At 41.4% G+C, this 17434-nt stretch overlaps 2 protein-coding genes across 2 annotated transcripts; both read left to right on the forward strand.

Annotated features, from left to right (window-relative positions):
• The first annotated feature begins 119 nt into the window (after positions 1-119).
• Positions 120-10926, forward strand: nampt1 (nicotinamide phosphoribosyltransferase 1). The gene is made up of 11 exons (XM_058078624.2): positions 120-305; positions 2520-2676; positions 3488-3591; positions 3685-3813; positions 5984-6142; positions 6834-6970; positions 7898-8123; positions 8189-8308; positions 8381-8521; positions 8593-8727; positions 8974-10926. The coding sequence occupies exons 1-11, from the start codon at positions 252-254 to the stop codon at positions 9085-9087; spliced, it is 1476 nt and encodes a 491-aa protein (XP_057934607.1). The 5' UTR covers positions 120-251; the 3' UTR covers positions 9088-10926.
• A 768-nt stretch (positions 10927-11694) lies between these two features.
• Positions 11695-17263, forward strand: sypl1 (synaptophysin-like 1). The gene is made up of 5 exons (XM_058078628.2): positions 11695-12308; positions 14530-14648; positions 14713-14917; positions 14988-15179; positions 15763-17263. The coding sequence occupies exons 1-5, from the start codon at positions 12240-12242 to the stop codon at positions 15892-15894; spliced, it is 717 nt and encodes a 238-aa protein (XP_057934611.2). The 5' UTR covers positions 11695-12239; the 3' UTR covers positions 15895-17263.
• Positions 17264-17434: the final 171 nt, after the last annotated feature.

Consider the following 17434-nt stretch of genomic DNA (forward strand, 5'->3'; position numbering starts at 1 on the left):
TGGTTGGCTTGTCGTGACGTTGCCGGGCAGAACCGAGTGAAGCCGAGCCATTCCGGAATTTTGGCCCCATCTCTCCGCCCCTTCCCCCGCCTTGTTCTCCAGCCCCCAGCCCTACGTCCTCCTCCCCCTTAGCCCAGCTACGCTAACAGCTCCCCTGCAGCAGCAGCAGCAGCGGCGGCAGCAGCAGCAGCACGGCGAGCAAACACAACACACTGACAGCTGCGACTGACTCACAACCGAGGGGGTCAAAGATGGAGCACAGGGACGCGGATTTCAACATCATGCTGGCGACGGATTCCTACAAGGTACCGGTGTTGGCGGGGAGGAGACACTGTAGGGCTGATGGATGAGGGGTGCATTGAGCCAATGTGGTTCCACCATCAGTCCCAAGGCCGTCGCACTGATTCAAACAGGCCGAGAAAAATAGCTTGAATGGAGCTGTGAAGCATTGCTCAATCGCCCGCAGAAGCACCGAGCTAGCTTTGCTGGGCTCACTGGACAAATGAGCTAGCATTCTCGCTTCCGCGGCAGCCAATGGGGAGGATGGATGTTCCAAAGCTAACATTGTTAGCATCTAGCTAGCAAGCGCTCCATTGGGTTGTCTGCTTCACTGCATTCAAGGGGCAAAGTCTCACTCGGGAGGTAAACAGGCTTATTATTATTATCCCTTAACAGAGCCGGCCATTGTTCGGTGGAGATTAAACGTAAGGGGAAAATGAAAAGTTGAAATGTATTTGACCTTCGCGACATAGCTACGTTGTATGGGTGCCAGGTGCTACATGTCATCATAGTAGTGTGCGTATGGTGTACAAGGCCGAGAATTACAATTATTTGTATTGTATTTTTTTTAATATAAAGAATGAGGTTTTGCTAAATGACCGTACAGTACAGACGGGATGGTTGTTAGGCTAGTTGCCATGATGAACAGTGGTCACGTGACTGGACTGTCACTGCTGTAATTTAAAAATTGCAATTTTTTAGAATCAGAAATTGTTTATTGCTAGGTATGATCAAACACATACTAGGAATTTGTTTTGGTGAAGCAGGTTCAGACACATCTATTAAAAAATGAAAATACTAAATATACAGAAATTTGAAAATTATTTAAAATTATAATTAAATTATAATTAATTTAAAATTATATTATAATTAAAAATATATATTTTTTAAATTATAATTTAAAAATATATAATTTTAAAATTATACTCTATTATTGAAAACGTGTTATTAAATTTAGATTATTGTATTCCCAGCCATTTTCTATGCCACTTGACCACAGGGCAAGAATTCACACTCATCTGCAATTTTATGTCTAGCATTAAGCTCACATGAATGTTTTTGGGATGTGTACCCGGAGAAAACCCGCACAAGAACTGGAATAGCATGCAGACTTAACCTGCATCTCCAGACTGAAGCCACAATGATAACCGCCAGGTCACTGTACCGTGCAACACTAATATACGGCAGACATTAGTATGCGGTGTCGTGTAGGTGTTTTCAAAGTGTGAAGTGACAAAAAAAAAACATCCTGCGTAGCTAAATTTGTTCATGTCAGGCAAACTAACACAACAAACCCCCAAATATATCCGCATAAAATCACTTTTTTGGGGAGTCGGTTTGACCCCCAATGTGTTATTTACTGAGGCGAGGCTCAACATATGTACTAAATTACAGCACTGCCCCCGAATGCAGGCATGCAATTGAAAAAGAGACCCCTTCTACACCCCTAGCTGTGTGTGCCTATTGTTTGGAAGCATACACAATGAGGAGGGGGTGGGGTGGGGACTTTTGACATTTAGATAATAGAGACTGTCCCCCGACTGGAGCTCATTTCGACCCCTGAAGTCACTCTAATCTCATTCTTATTGCACCGAGATTTGTGTTTATGATTACTACTAGGCAATAGAGAGCGTGTGTGCGCCGTGACACGTCCGCTAGTGAATGTCTTGACTCTATTTTGAGTCCTTGAAAGGACACTGACAGGGGGGGTCAAATAAGCTGAGTTGGTGGCTGACATTTATCTTACCTCTGGCTTGTCTATGCAGATTACAGAAGAAAGGCGTAGTTCTAATTTTAACTTGATTATTAGAAAACATCCTGGCAGGAATTCCTGTGGAAAATCTGCTCAGTGTATCAAGTTTTTGTCGTGATACGTTGCACAGTTGTTACACCAGGGGTCCATTTAATCCTTAAATCCCTCTATTGATGTAATGACTGGAACACAATTACTATGTACAGTATTAATATCTGTGTCCATATAAGGCCTTAGCACTCCGTGTGCCTGTCCTAATTGTAACATTTTAGCGTAATCTTAAACGTTTGTCGCATTCAGTAAGCAGTGGGTGTGTTTTTTTTTGCAACATTGAATAGCGCAGTTGTGCAAGTTCAAGATAAAGCACACCTCAAGATTAGTCACAAGGGTCACACAAAGTATCTTCCATAATAATCAGCTGTATATTGCTACATTCACTATACATGAATGACCCTTTGTGTGTGTTTTTGTGTGTGTGTGTGTACAGGTAACACATTACAAACAGTACCCCCCCAACACAAGTAAAGTCTACTCCTATTTTGAGTGCCGTGAGAAGAGGACGGATCCTGGGAAAAGCAGGAAGGTCAAATACGACAAGACGGTGTTCTATGGTCTACAGTACATCTTGCATAAATATCTTAAAGGTAAGTATCAGCATGGACTGATACTGCATTATTATTATACGGTTATTTATACATTAAAAAAACACTTGAGTCAATGTGGACCCAAATTCTATTATTACAGTAATACTACATACAAAAACATCCTATTTAAAATAATATAATTCATTTAAATAACTAAATAAATGTAAATGATGAATATAAATAAATGCAAAACAATAAAAAATAATTATTTTTAAAAAATATATTAAAAAAGAAAACGATTTCATGGTCTCTCTTTTAAGAGGATTTCATGGTGGGGCAGCAAAGGTACACAGTGGAGGGGAGGGATGGGGGGGGTTAAGGGGACAAAAGCACAGCTGCTCTTCCACCCAATGGGAGCGCAGCGTCCCGCTCTTCCCCCTTCCTCCCCGCCTTCCAAGCAGGCTCAATGATTAACCTTTTTACCATTTGCATCCTTGATCCCTCAACAGCACAAAGATGGCTCTACATATTTAGGATTTGGGGTGGTGGGGGGGGGGGGGGGGGTGGTGACACATTTAGACGGGCAAGAATGGTTTTCGTTTCGTCATTATCATTCCTGTCTTGTAGTACTAATTTCTACCTAAAGAGGCAGCAGTGAGCCACAGACAACGATGCTGTCTCAGTAAATAAGCTGCTAAAGGTGGAAATATAGAATATGAAGAATGTGTGTGAGAGGACAAAGAAGCCCCGTTGTTGTTGTGCATGGAATGTTTCTAATTGGATTGCAGTCGTGGCAAGTGAAACAACATTCTTGTGTCTTCGGCTTCTTCTCATCTGTTTTTTTTTTCCCCCACCCACTTCTCTTGTCCAGGAAAGGTAGTTACTCCTGAGAAGATCCAGGAGGCAAAGGAAGTGTACCGAGAACACTTCCAAGATGATGTTTTTAATGAAAAAGGCTGGAACTACATTTTGGAGGTATGAGACTGATACGGAATACGAGCTAAATGACTTGGATACAATAAAGCCTTTTTTTATTCATGTTGCTACATCTTTTGTGTCCTTGTGCAGAAATACAGTGGACACCTGCCCATAGAAATCAAGGCGGTGCCCGAAGGGAGCGTCATTCCTCGAGGCAACGTCCTGTTCACGGTGGAGAGCACAGATCCCGAATGCTATTGGCTCACCAACTGGGTGGAGGTACTTCCAGCAGACTTATTCTATGCATACTGGAAGTCAGAGGTGACTGACTGAGACAACGTTCTTATTGGCCAGCAGCACAAAAATACAACATAAAAGCTCAATGTAAAGAGAACAAGTAGAAATATTAATGCCAATAACTAAAGATAAGTTAAGATTTGGCTTTAAATATAAAGAACAACATTTTTTTTGTAATTTTTACTCCAAAAATGATCAATATTGCATGGCCCCAGTATGTGGTAATTGATAAAGGCATAAAAGCACAATGTAAAGAGAACAAGTAGAAATATTAACGCCAATAACTACAAATAATGTCAAGATTTGACTTTAAATATATAGAACTAATTTTTTAAAAACAATTTTTACCCCAAAAATGATCAATGTTGCATGGCCCCAGTATGTGGTAATTGATAAAGGCATAAAAGCACAATTTAAAGAGAACAAGTAGAAATATTAATGACAAAAATTAATGAATAAATAATTAATAAATTAATTAATAAAATTAATAAAATAATTAATAAAATTATCAATGTTGCATGGCCTGTTGCATGTGGTAATTGACTTTTTACCTCCTAATTTTGACATTCCTAGCTCAAAATTATGACTTCGTCTTGTAATTTTGAGTGTTTCTCATAATTTTAACTTTTCTTCATTATGACTTTTTAGAATATAATTATGACTTCCCATCATTTAGACTTTTTATCTCATTATTATGACTTTTGATCTCACAATTATGGCTTTTTATGTCACACTTATGAGTCCTAATTGTGTCTTTTCCCCGTTCTTTAATTTTATATGTCATAATTATGACTTTGTCTTGTAATTTTGAGTGTTTCTCATAATTTTTACTTTTCCTCATTATGACTTTTTAGAATATAATTATGACTTCCCATTATTTAGACTTTTTTTCTCATTATTATGACTTCTGATCTCATGATTATGGCTTTTTATGTCACACTTATGACTCCTAATTGTGTCTTTTCCCCGTTATTTAGTTTTTTTATGTCATAATTATGAATTTGTCTTGTAATTTTGAGTGTTTTTCATAATTGTAACTTTTCCTCATTATGACTTTTTAGCATATAATTATGACTTCCTATCATTTAGACTTTTTATCTCATTATTATGACTTTTGATATCACGATTATGGATTTTTATGTCACACTTATGAGTCCTAATTGTGTCTTTTCCCCGTTATTGAATTTTTTAATGTCATAATTATGACTTTGTCTTGTAATTCTGAGTTTTTATCTCATAATTATGACTTACCTTGAGGATATATTTTTTCTTTTGGTGGCGGAAACAAGCTTCCATAGTTTCCTGCAGCCAAAAGTGGTTATGTGTTTTGGAGACCAGGAATCTGGAGAATCAGGGGACTCGATGGCTAATTGAAAAGAGATGTTGGCTGGTGATTTACATGTTGAGTAATTTAGCTATTATTAGCTATTTAGTGCTGAACAAGCAAAACAGAACTACAATGAATTGCAAGTACAGTAGTTCCTGTTGTTTCTCATAACCTCATCATAAAAGGAGATATGTTGGATCATAGGTCATCTACTGCTAACACCTCACACACACAAATCCCCACAGCTGGTATAAATACACACATCAACAACCGCTCACACACACTCGCTGGTAAAATTAGCTGTAGCATTGTGAACAAGGAGGTCCCACTCTGGTACGTGTTCTTTTTTGACATTCTCCTCTTCCCCATCGGCCATTTTTAGTTGTTCCGGAAACTCTCTATGAAGTTGTTCCTCTCTGTGTGAGGATATTTCATTCTGGGTTAATTATTGGATGAGTCACAACAATGCCATTTTGTTTAGAAATCATCATCTTTCATCTATCATCTTTACCCGCTTCCATAGAAGTTAGCGACTTCTTTCTTTGACGTAATTCTGCCAACACAGACAAACAAACCCAAACTATGAAAAACAAACCCCTGCAGCCGAGATAACAAGCCAGCCTCGGCAACGACACTACACGACACGCAAGCTGGCGACCTTCACAACATGGCCAAATGGTGTGTCACGGACGGCCGCTTGTTTGCACGGCACATTCTCCTCTGTTGGTCTGGCATGGATTAGGGAACATGGAGGAATGTCTTGTTGGTTTAGGGCAGGGCTCTTTACTCATAACACATATCTGGACCCTCCCTCTTTTCCATCAGACCATCCTGGTACAGATCTGGTACCCCATCACCGTGGCGACCAACTCCAGGGAGCAGAAGAAGATCCTCGCCAAGTATCTCCTGGAGACATCCGGGAACTTGGAGGGACTGGACTACAAGCTACACGACTTTGGCTACAGGGGCGTCTCTTCCCAAGAGGTACTGATGATAAAAACAATATGCAAAACACGTCGGGCTGCGCGGCGGATTAGCGCGCAGACCTCACAACTAGGAGACCCGTGTTCAATTCCACCCTCGGCCATCTCTGTGTGGAGTTTGCTCGGTTAATTGGCGACTCCAAATTGTCCGTAGGTATGAATGTGAGTGTGAATGGTTGTTTGTCTATATGTGCCCTGTGATTGGCTGGCCACCAGTCCAGGGTGTACCCCGCCTCTCGCCCGAAGACAGCTGGGATAGGCTCCAGCAACCCCCGCGACTCTCATGAGGATAAGCGGTAGAAAATGAATGAATGAATAATATTTATATAACATATGGTTATACAGGGCTGCACGGCGGGTGAGTGGTTAGCGCACAGACCTCACAGCTAGGAGACCCGAGTTCAATCCCACCCTCAGCCATCTCTCTGTGGAGTTTGCATGTACTCCGGTTTCCTCCCACATTCCAAAAACATGCTAGGTTAATTAGCAAGTCCAAATTGTCCATAGGTATGAATGTGAGTGTGAATGGTTGTTTGTCTATAAACCAGTCCAGGGTGTACTCCGCCTCTCGCCCGAAGACAGCTGGGATAGGCTCCAGCACCCCCGCGACCCTTGTGAGGAAAAGTGGCAGAAAATTAATTAATTAATTAATTAGACACATCGTTATATCATTTGTTATCTACGTTTTGCAGACTGCAGGCATTGGCGCCTCGGCTCACTTGGTCAATTTCAAGGGCACGGACACGGTTGCCGGCATCGGAGTCATTAAGAAGTACTACGGCACCAAGGACCCGGTCCCAGGCTTTTCCGTACCTGCTGCAGAACACAGGTACACAGTACACACGTTTTACCATCACAGTCCACTAACTGTACTACTCTGTGGTTGAAAAAAAAACCCACAAAGTACAGCAAAAGAAGACTATTTGCGGCCTGCAGTTTTTTATTGACCCACGGCACATTGTAAAATTCCAGTTAGATACTACTAATACTACTACTAATAATAAATAAAGCTATGTCTTTAGCTGTAATATGTACTGTAGATGTGATAAAAATAACGTAAACAATGAGAATGGGAATATGTTTGATGAAGTCATGAAAATACCAAGCAGCATAAAATATAAGTTTGCAAAAAACATATAAACGTAACCAAAACACATACACATCCAATACATTCAATAATAAAACACACAAAGATCGCAAATGACTACACTTTCCACATCTTGCCTTTTATCAAGCTTCAGGCTGCGTTCGGTGTGGTCACAATATATCAACCCACATCTGCTATGCGTCCCCACTCCGCTCGCCATGTGTCTCTATTGGCTGGAGGGGAAGATTCCTGATTGGCTGTCGCTCGTGATGTCTGCTTTCCCTCCTGTGTACACACGCACACATGCTGTTGTTTTATGGCGGCGAGCCATTTACACCGTGCAGACGCATCCTCCCTGCTATCACTTCTGCTCCGACGCATCCTTCATTGCAGTGTGGGATGAGATGGTCACCATGGAAACACGCATACACACCCCAAAGCAAAGTCATCAATAAAGTAGCCTGGGTGTGCTGTTTCTTTGCATTTCTTAATCAAAACATAAATAGAAAGTAGCTGGTTCATCCAGTGGAGGCACGGTGGTCGAGTGGGTAGCGCGCAGACCTCACACCCTCATGAGGAAAAACGGTAGAAAATGAATGAATGAATGGTTCGTCCAGTGCTGCCCTCTTGTGGACACTACAGGGCAACTTACGTTTTGTCTCGCCACAGCACCATCACAGCATGGGGCAAGGACCACGAGAAAGACGCCTTCGAGCACATCATCAAGCAGTTCCCCGGCGTGCCCGTCTCCATTGTGAGTGACAGCTACGACATCTACAACGCCTGCGAGAAGATCTGGGGCGAGGACCTCCGCGGGCTCATCGAGACACGCAGCGCCGATGCTCCGCTCGTCGTGCGGCCCGACTCGGGAAACCCACTGGATACAGTATTGAAGGTGTGTTCTTCAAAAAAAAAATGTTTGAATTTGTCTTGATTAATTTGTCTTTAATTAACGTGAAGGTTTTGGAGATCCTGGGAAAGAAGTTCCCGACTGAGGAGAACTCCAAAGGCTTTAAGGTGCTGCCTCCTTATATTCGAGTCATCCAAGGGGACGGAGTGGACATTAACACACTACAGGAGGTACACACACACTCTTAAAATCCTGTTTCAGGATTTTTATTTCTTCTCTGACTGTTTTGTTTCTTCTAACAGATAGTGGAGGGCATGAAAGAGCACAGGTGGTCCATCGAGAACGTTTCCTTCGGCTCCGGCGGGGCTCTGCTGCAGAAACTGACCCGAGATCTGCTCAACTGCTCCTTTAAATGCAGCTACGTGGTCACCAACGGACTCGGGGTGAGAACCCGGAAGCCCCGCCTGCAACGAAGACATTTTGGTTGATTTTCGTGTTGTGCCGTGTGCTGCAGGTCAACGTGTTCAAGGACCCCGTGGCGGACCCCAACAAGAGGTCCAAGAAAGGCCGGCTGTCTCTGCACCGGACTCAAAGCGGGGAGTTTGTCACCCTGGAGGAGGGTAAAGGCGACTTGGAGGAGTATGGCGTGGTAAGTGGGAAATATTTCTCATCATAAAGCCATTCTAGCCAATGAGACGCTTGATGTATAATAATATAATAATATAAAAGTCATTATTGAACATGTTAATATAGCCGTGACTTCTTAATATCACCAAAGAAAAGCCCCTTCCAAAAGAATACTAATGTGCAAATAAATGGGGGCGGTTTGGTTTTTTTTATCGTCGTCATGCCATTTATCTTCTTCTTGCTCCTCCCCTTTTGCCGCCACGACCAGGACCTGCTGCACACAGTCTTCCAGAACGGCAAGATTGTGCGGACGTACACGTTTGACCAAGTCAGAGACAATGCCAAGCTCAAAGAGAGCGAGCTTGACGAGCTGCTGCACTGAGCACGCCCTTAAAAAAAGTCGCTCATGAGCGGATGAATGGATGAATGAGTGAATTCCCATCAACCTTTCACCATCTTCGCCTCTTTGACGTCACACCCCCCCCTTAAGAGTGGACATTACATCCTCCTTGAAACGTACTGACTCCCTTTAAAAAAAAAAAAAAAAAGTTACTTCACTTTGAGGCAGGGAAAGAAGGAATGATAAAAAAATGAAGAATAAAAAGTGGGAAGGACGGATGACTTCAAGCTAGCTAAACCGGACAACTTGATTGCCCTGAAGACTACAACATGAGGGGGGAGGGGGTTGTTATGTGAAGCCACGCCCCTTAGAGAAATATTTTCATTTTGATAGCCAAATTATTACCAAAAAAAACAAAAAGGCCAAAATTTATTGAGTGGTGCGTAAATGTTTTGCACTATTAAAAAAAAATAAAAATAGCAGGAAGGTGTAGAGCGGCCATTATAGAGCATTCCCATCATCGAAACACATAATACTCTCCTAATATGACCAAGATGGAGAATTAATACATCGCACAAACTGTCTTCACTGGAATGAAGAGGATTCATTGAATGACTGTGTGTGTGTGTTTAATGTTGCTTTTGGTGTGTGTGTGTGTGTGTGTGTGTGTGTGTGTTGTTCCTATATGCAAATTCAAAGTCTGGGATTGGATATTTCTTATTAGACTTGCAACGTATTTATTGCAGAAGGAAGTTTGGAATATTTCCTTGGCGGTTTCCTTCGGCATCACTGCCTTAACAATGGTGTACAGCAGGGGTGTCTGATATTTTAATAAGATCTATCCAAATTATTATTATTATTAATTATTAATGAGGTGTGTTATCAGATAATGACTCTATAGTATAATGCTAGCCCTATAATGCTAGGGAAAGGTTTGGACACCCCTGGTGTAGGAGTCGATGACATCACAGGTGCTGGCGTTAACGCAAACTGAGCCCTGGTTACCTTGGCAACGCTTTTATCAGGCGGCGGCTTCTGTCCTCATGAGAATGCTATTTTTTCTATATTATTTCTATATTTGATTAGATTTTTACATCTTTTTTGTTACTTGTCACCAAATTCTCATGAGAACTTTTCATATTTTGCAAGGGCGTCCAGATTGCAGGTCATGCGGGGCATTTGCGGCCTGCTGCTTTATTTTTTTTTTTTTTAAACCCTAAATACAACTGAAAAGTTTCAATGTTGTATGAAATGTACTGTATTATTATATACCATTATAATACACCATCAGTAACTTAGATGCTCCCATGATCCTCGCCTGCCTGTGATGTCACCCGCTCTGACCGTCACACTCGATTCACGGCAACCTGAAGTAGCGTCGCACTGTTGGTTTTTTTTTTGCTGTTCAAAAAAAACATCCATTTATTTCTACAATTTTTTTTTTAGTCCAGTGTTGATTTTACCACTTTGATACTGTCTCTGTTCTTACCTCAGATGAATATTATTTTGTATATTGCAGTAAATATTCTTCTTGACAAACCACGCGGCCATACTGCCTTTCTCAACGTGTACATAAAGACCATGACTTGGACTGAAAGCAGATGGGGAGAAACTACCATATTAGATTTGATTCTTTTTTCTCATGTTTCTACCAGATAACATCCAAATCTGCTTGATTGGTTGGAAGTGTGTGTGTGTGTGTGTGTGCGCGTGAGAGAGAGCGCTGTATCAAGGATGATAATTGTGGATTATTTCTTTTTCTACGTGTTGTTGACTTCCTCGTATGTATATGTTGATTGTCCCACATTCTCACCGCCGCTTTTAAACGGACTCACCTCGCTATCTTGTCGACAACACAGCGATTAAAGATGCCACCTGTCAGTTTGTCATTCATTTTTGTGGCTTTAAATGTACACCAAATACACACTAGTGGACATTTTCAAGTTAAATTGTGTGTTTTTTTTGGTTCGATTAAGTATTTTTTTCATAGTAGTGCAATTCAACCAAACTAGCATGATGAATTTGGCATTTGAAGGATCTTTGACAGGTGCTTTTGCAGGATTTTAGATGATCATTGTCATGTTATAATTATTAGTTATAATTATTTTTGCAGTAGGGCCATAGAAACAGGGTGATTTTGAGAAATATTCGACGAGAGTTTTTTTATTTTATTTTTTTTTTTTGCAGCGGGTCCTAAAAATCAGAATGATTCAGTCATATAAAGGAACTTTGACTAGTGTCGGTTTTCCACTGGGTGGTTGTGCTTCTACACGATGGCCAGCAGAGGCTGCTGTTGGACACGACACGATGTTAACGATTGTCAATAGTTACAAACTAGTCAAATATACTCTACTAATTTGTCCGTAAACAAAATCCGCCTCTTAAAAGGCACACAATGTGCTAAAAAGCACAATTTCTGTATTTAAAATGATACAAAAACTATTTAAAATATAGCTAATGGCTAGAAACAGTTGTGAGCGGCCAAGTTAGCATAATTGGCACTGTTGCTTGTGATCCTTCATTTCCCATAATGCCTTGCGTATGATCCAATTCGCTCGTGTTTTCTCTTATAGTCGCATTTTTGCGACAAGTACTGTTTTGGATAAAACGTAATATCAATATACAAATCTAAAACAAAAGTGAACGTTAGATATTAAATATGATCGATATTTTGATGCTCCTAACTGGATGATGTGGATTTACTCGGGAATTCGCAACGTTTTAATGAAAGAATGTTGAGAATCTTTCCTTCTGGAAAGTCATATGACTGATGACGGCACGCGCATGCGTTTAAATATATTTTAGAAAAGCCATAAATATTTGGACATCTCAATGAGGTCGAGATTGACTTTTCAAGTTATTGTCTTCACGTTGAAGGTTATCTTCGTGGTTCCTGGAAGGTTCCATGTTGGATAAAGACTTAAAAACAAAAAAAGTGAATCAAATCAGCGCTCATGATCCGCTGTCGGCTCGTGCTGACTCCACGCTGCAAAAAGTGATCCCTTGCCACCCGTTAATGTGCTGTAAAAAGCAACAACCTCTCCCGGGGCTGCCATTTTTATTTTTTTTATTTTTTGCAGTGTACACGTCACACTCTCAAATTCCTCCCACTTTTTGTTGCCTCCCTGTCCAACATCACTGACACACTTTGAGGCACCGCTTCGCCTTCAAACTTTGAGGACCCCTAAGTCGTGATGACGGGATTTCGGCTCAACGTGTCCCCTCTAAAGGAGCCTCTGGGCTTCGTCAAACTTGTGGAGTGGGTAAGTGGGTCCTTATTTTGCCTTATTAAGTGTGGGTGGACGGTCAGAACCGGGGAGTAAGAAGCAGTGCTTTGCTTTTTTTCCCTCTTTTTTTGCTGACCGGTTTCTTTTCAAATGAAAAAACATTTTTCTTAGGCATATAATCTAACGAAAAGCATCGTTCATCTTGAAATTATACATTTAAGCCCTTTGGGGGACATATTTGTTGAATTTTGACCCTATTGGTACCCTCAAAGGAGTTGAGGTTGACGTTTGGACCCTTGACATTTGACCTGTGCACTTTAGGAAGCACACCTGTACCTTTTTGTCAATATAAGGTATACTAATAGTAACACAACACCATGGATGCTACTCTAGTTTGTATTTTCCGCATACCTGTATGATAGGAGAGTCCAAATAATACCACAACATCCAAGGTACTCTACTTTACATTGTGTTTGTAATGTATTGTTCCTATTTAATGTACTTTTGCTAACATACATGGTCTCCATATGTTTAAAAACTAGGAATTTGTATGGTTTCGTGGTCCTGCCCTTCAAGTGACACAGTTAGAGATTAAAGCCACACTCAGTAATAATTCACCCCGTGGAATAACAGTACAGTACAAATATCCACACGTCTGCTTTTGCTTCCACCTGTGTCATTCGCTGCCATGAAATGGGCCTGTCGCAGGGTCACATGTTGGTTGTTAAACGGTTTGTTGTTGTCATATGATGAGCTGTGTACGGGTGAGGCGTTTGCAACAAAACTGGAACTATTTGCTGTTTGCAATCATGGATTTTTATTTATTTACGTTTGTAATATATTGTAATTAAAAAAATATATAATTGGAATAATCCAAATTTTGTGACTATTTTATTCTTTAATTTTTTTCTGATATTGCAGTTGTATGTTTGGGATGTGGCCCAGACAGGAAGTAGTTTGAAACGTCCATTGTCACTGCTGATGGACAATCCCCCATCTTGGTTCCTGTGTACTTCCTAGTGGTGTAAATAAAAAGTGCATCTCTTGGGATTTGAATGGCGCCAAAGTAAACAGGAAGAAGTGAGGATTCCTGGCATCATTCATAGACTGGGCAGCCGCCATGTTTGTCCACCTCACATGTGCTCTGCGACGTGTAAGGAAAACGGAGGAAACAGGAAGTGCATGTGGAGGAACATCTGTTTGAAGGCTCTGAGGTGTGTGTGTGTAAAGCATGCATGTGGTTCTTGAGGTCCAAAACCGGGCTGCCCTCTACTAGTCAGCACTTTTAAGAGAACACACCCTTAAAAGTGCACACTTGCATCAGCATTGTGTCATTTCTTGCAGTGAGAATTTTTTTTTGCAGCGCCTGAAAGAATGAAGTTTGTGTGAGAGAGTATTAGGGTCACATGGTCCCCTCTGTGCTAAATCATACCACCCCCCCCTCCCCTTGCAAGGAATTCTGCAGCTCCAGGAGACACTTTATCCTCATTTCCGTCTCTTTAATAAACATTTCATTAGCAATCTAATTGTACACTGTTTGGATAACTGCTGGACAGTTAGCACCTTTTCTTGCTAAGTTGCAAGAGTGCCAGGCGTTCCTCTTTCTGTGGGGGGGGCATAATTCGACATGAAAAAGTCACGCCTTCCTTGGCTGTCCTTGACTGGCTTTACAGTCATTGTTCATGCAGTCGTTGGCTGGTCTACATTACCGTTGCAACACAACGCATTTTATTCATTGGTCAGCCAGTCATTGGGTGGTCTACATGTCAATCATTTTGACAGTACTGATTGGGAGTGGTGTTACTCGATGTATACATGCCAGCCATGACTGTTGCAACACAATCTGCATTTTAGTCATTGGTCAGCCAGTCATTGGCCGGTATACATGTCAATCATTGTGACAGTACTGATTGGGAGTTGTGTGTATACACATCATGTGTATACATGCCAGCCATTACTGTTGCAACACAATCTGCATTTTAGTCATTGGTCATACAGTCATTGGGCTGTCTACATGTCAATCATTGTGGCAGTACTGATTGGGAGTGGTGTTACTCAGTGTATACATGCCAGCCATTACTGTAGCAACACAATCTGCATTTTAGTCATTGGTCATACAGTCATTGGGCGGTCTACATGTCAGTCATTATCATGTCAGTGATGGCACTGAATGGTCATGATGTCACTCAATCTGTACATATGAGTCATTATTATTACATCACAATCTGCATTTGTTCCTTGTTCATGGTCCAAAAAGCTGACGGCCATATTTGCATTTGGAAGCTGCGGCGGCTTTGCGGGCAGGAACATCCTGTCTATCTTCTGCGGCGACGGCAGGAACGAAACACTCAATGCCAACTTTCACTACCCTTTCAGGTGAGGCAGACACTTTGGACATACGGCTTTGAAAACGGCGTCTGATTGTGATGTTTTTGTCCAGGTTAAGCCAGGTGCCGCTCATCGAAGGAAACGCCACCATATGCAACCATTCCGTCAGCACCACATACATGACGGGGGACTCCTCATCCTCTGCGGAGTTCTTCGTGGGCGTGGCCATCGTCTGCTTCCTGTACAGCATGGCGGCCCTCTTGGTGTATTTAGGCTACATGCACGTGTACAAGAACTCAGACTTTGGACCCATTCTGGTCAGTCTTTTGTCTCCATACGTCTGCCAAAAGCACCGCATGAATCCTTCGTCTTTGTACGCTCATCCAGGACTTTGTGATCACGGCCACCGTCGTCTTCTTGTGGCTGGTGTGTTCGTCCGCCTGGGCCAAGGGTCTTCAGAACTTGAAGGACGCCACGAACACGGAGGGCATTGGCGCCACCGTGGCGCTCTGCAAGGGGACCAACATCACTTGCGAGGTCACCGAGTTCGCCAACCTACGGACGCTCAACATCTCTGTGGTGAGACCTTTTGGATTCTCTTTCCCGGTCATGTGACATCGGTGCAGAATCTTGTTGCTAGGCAGGATTTGTGGCCTCAAGCTCACACGACAGAAACACAGAGGGATCGCACTCTGTATTAAATATAAAACATATAATTTTGAAAAAGTTGTTTACTTTAGGCTGCCTCACACAACACAGAAAGGACAGGGAGGTCTGCAGAGAACATTATACTCAACTTTGTTGTTTTTTTTGGTCATGTGACAGAATTTATGGCCTCAAGCCCAAGTAAACAAAAAATCTTGAACACCGCCGCACAACAAATAGAAAAAGGACAGGGAGATCTGGCAGCAACACTATCAGACACTATAGGAATTCCACTCTGTATTAAATATAAAGCACATAATGTCATTTTTTTCCATCTGTCGACTGTGTTCAGAATGAAAAAACTGCAAATATCATTGATTCTTGGCTTCCAGAAACCTTAAACAGCAGAGCATCTCTGTTATATAGAGGATCTTTGACCTGTGTTGTTACTGCAGGTCCATCTTTATGTTATTATATATTAACAGCATTTATGTTTCATCATCTCCTCTGCAAATAGGTGTTCGGCTACCTCAACATGTTTGTGTGGGCCGGTAACGCCTGGTTCGTGTACAAGGAGACGCGCTGGCACTCTCAGAAGATCTCTACCCAGCCAGGACCCGGGAGGCAGCAGGTTCCGGCGGCCATCTAAAATCACACACAAGCAAACCTTAGCTTGTAGGTGAATTTTATACCCATTCTAAAAAACATGCAGCATTTCTCCCTGATGAATATTAGAATATCAGAATGTCACTTTCTTAAGATGCTTTTTTTTCCCCCCATGTGACGCTTCAATGACCAAAGAAGTTCAGGGTCCAAATAATTTCACTTGAAGGTACTTCACCCCACTCCCTGCGTCAAAAAAGGCCAAACTTGATTATATCGACGCCTAACAATTCCTTAATGTTGTTGTTGTTTTGTTTTTTTTTGCACACATTATTATAACTCCATCTGAGTGCTTTCACTCACCTTTGTCGCCCTCTAGCGGTCATAATATGAAGAGAAAGCTCTGGATGGTTTTCCCCACCCAATACATACCTGCTTGTTTTTCATGAAGGAGTTTTTCAACTATGGAGAGATCTTTTCAACCTTGTGCACAATGCATGCGTCTTGCACAACCAGAACCCTCCTATAATTCACATAAAATGGACAGTACGAAGAGGCTTAAGGAAGTTATGAAATTTAGTCGTCTTTACATGCTTTATTACTTTGGCAGCATCCCCTCCCCACTTTTTAAAGCTGAAATCAGTGATTCTTGTTAGTTTAGATTTGCTTAAATGAATAAAACCTAACATGTAACTGTTATTCCTAATGAGACGGGTCTCCACAGGAGGTGGGGAGTTGTGCCGTGAGTAATCTTTCTTTCTACACAGTCGGCAAGGAAATATCTCCGGTGTTATTTCCGCTCCATTACTTATGGATGAAGACGCTGAAGAGGCAGAATGTGGAATAGAAATCTCACGCAGCTAGCGGATATTTACTCTGTAAAAATTAAACGACAATCACTGATTTCATCATTAATGGTTCAAAATATTCCCATGCCATGTTACATGCAGTATATGTCTCAATGTTAGTCTTTTTTTAAATGTAGTGAACTAGTGTTTTATGCTTGATTTGATCCTATTTAGATGGCCGTTGAAGGTGTTTTCCGTGTCTTTTGTGCAGGTAATGTAAGAATGTAAGTAGATGGATGTCAGATGAGGTGAAATGAACAGACAGGCAGGATGTGTGGGGGTGTACTGGTTATGCCGTTGCACACAGATGCTGTGTCTTTAATGAATCCTATGCTTCTACAGACATTTCATTCAATGTCAACTGCAGGAACATCCTCTATTAAAAAAGCCAAATGTAAATTGTGTTTTTTTTAAATAAAATTGTAAAAAAAGAAAAAAAATCACAATTTTATTATCATTTTATTATCCTTATACTCCCTATCCTGGAAAATATTAAATTCAGCAGCAGGAACAGTCATTTTAAAACAAATATTTGTTTATACATTTTTTTTATATTCAGAGTATGGAAAAAATATTTTGTGCATCAGCCACAAGAGGTCACTATAGAGCCATTCAGTCGAAAACAAATTATGTGAATTAAATTATATAAGACAGATTTTTAATGTATGCACTTACGAGTGACATATTTACATTATTACTTTGAAGCAAATTGTTGCTGCAGGGCCGCTTGCTGTGACG

This window comes from Doryrhamphus excisus, linkage group LG2, assembly GCF_037039965.1.
Source record: "Doryrhamphus excisus strain RoL-2023G ecotype Guam linkage group LG2, RoL_Dexc_Guam_v1.1, whole genome shotgun sequence".
NCBI classification, from domain to species: domain Eukaryota; kingdom Metazoa; phylum Chordata; class Actinopteri; order Syngnathiformes; family Syngnathidae; genus Doryrhamphus; species Doryrhamphus excisus.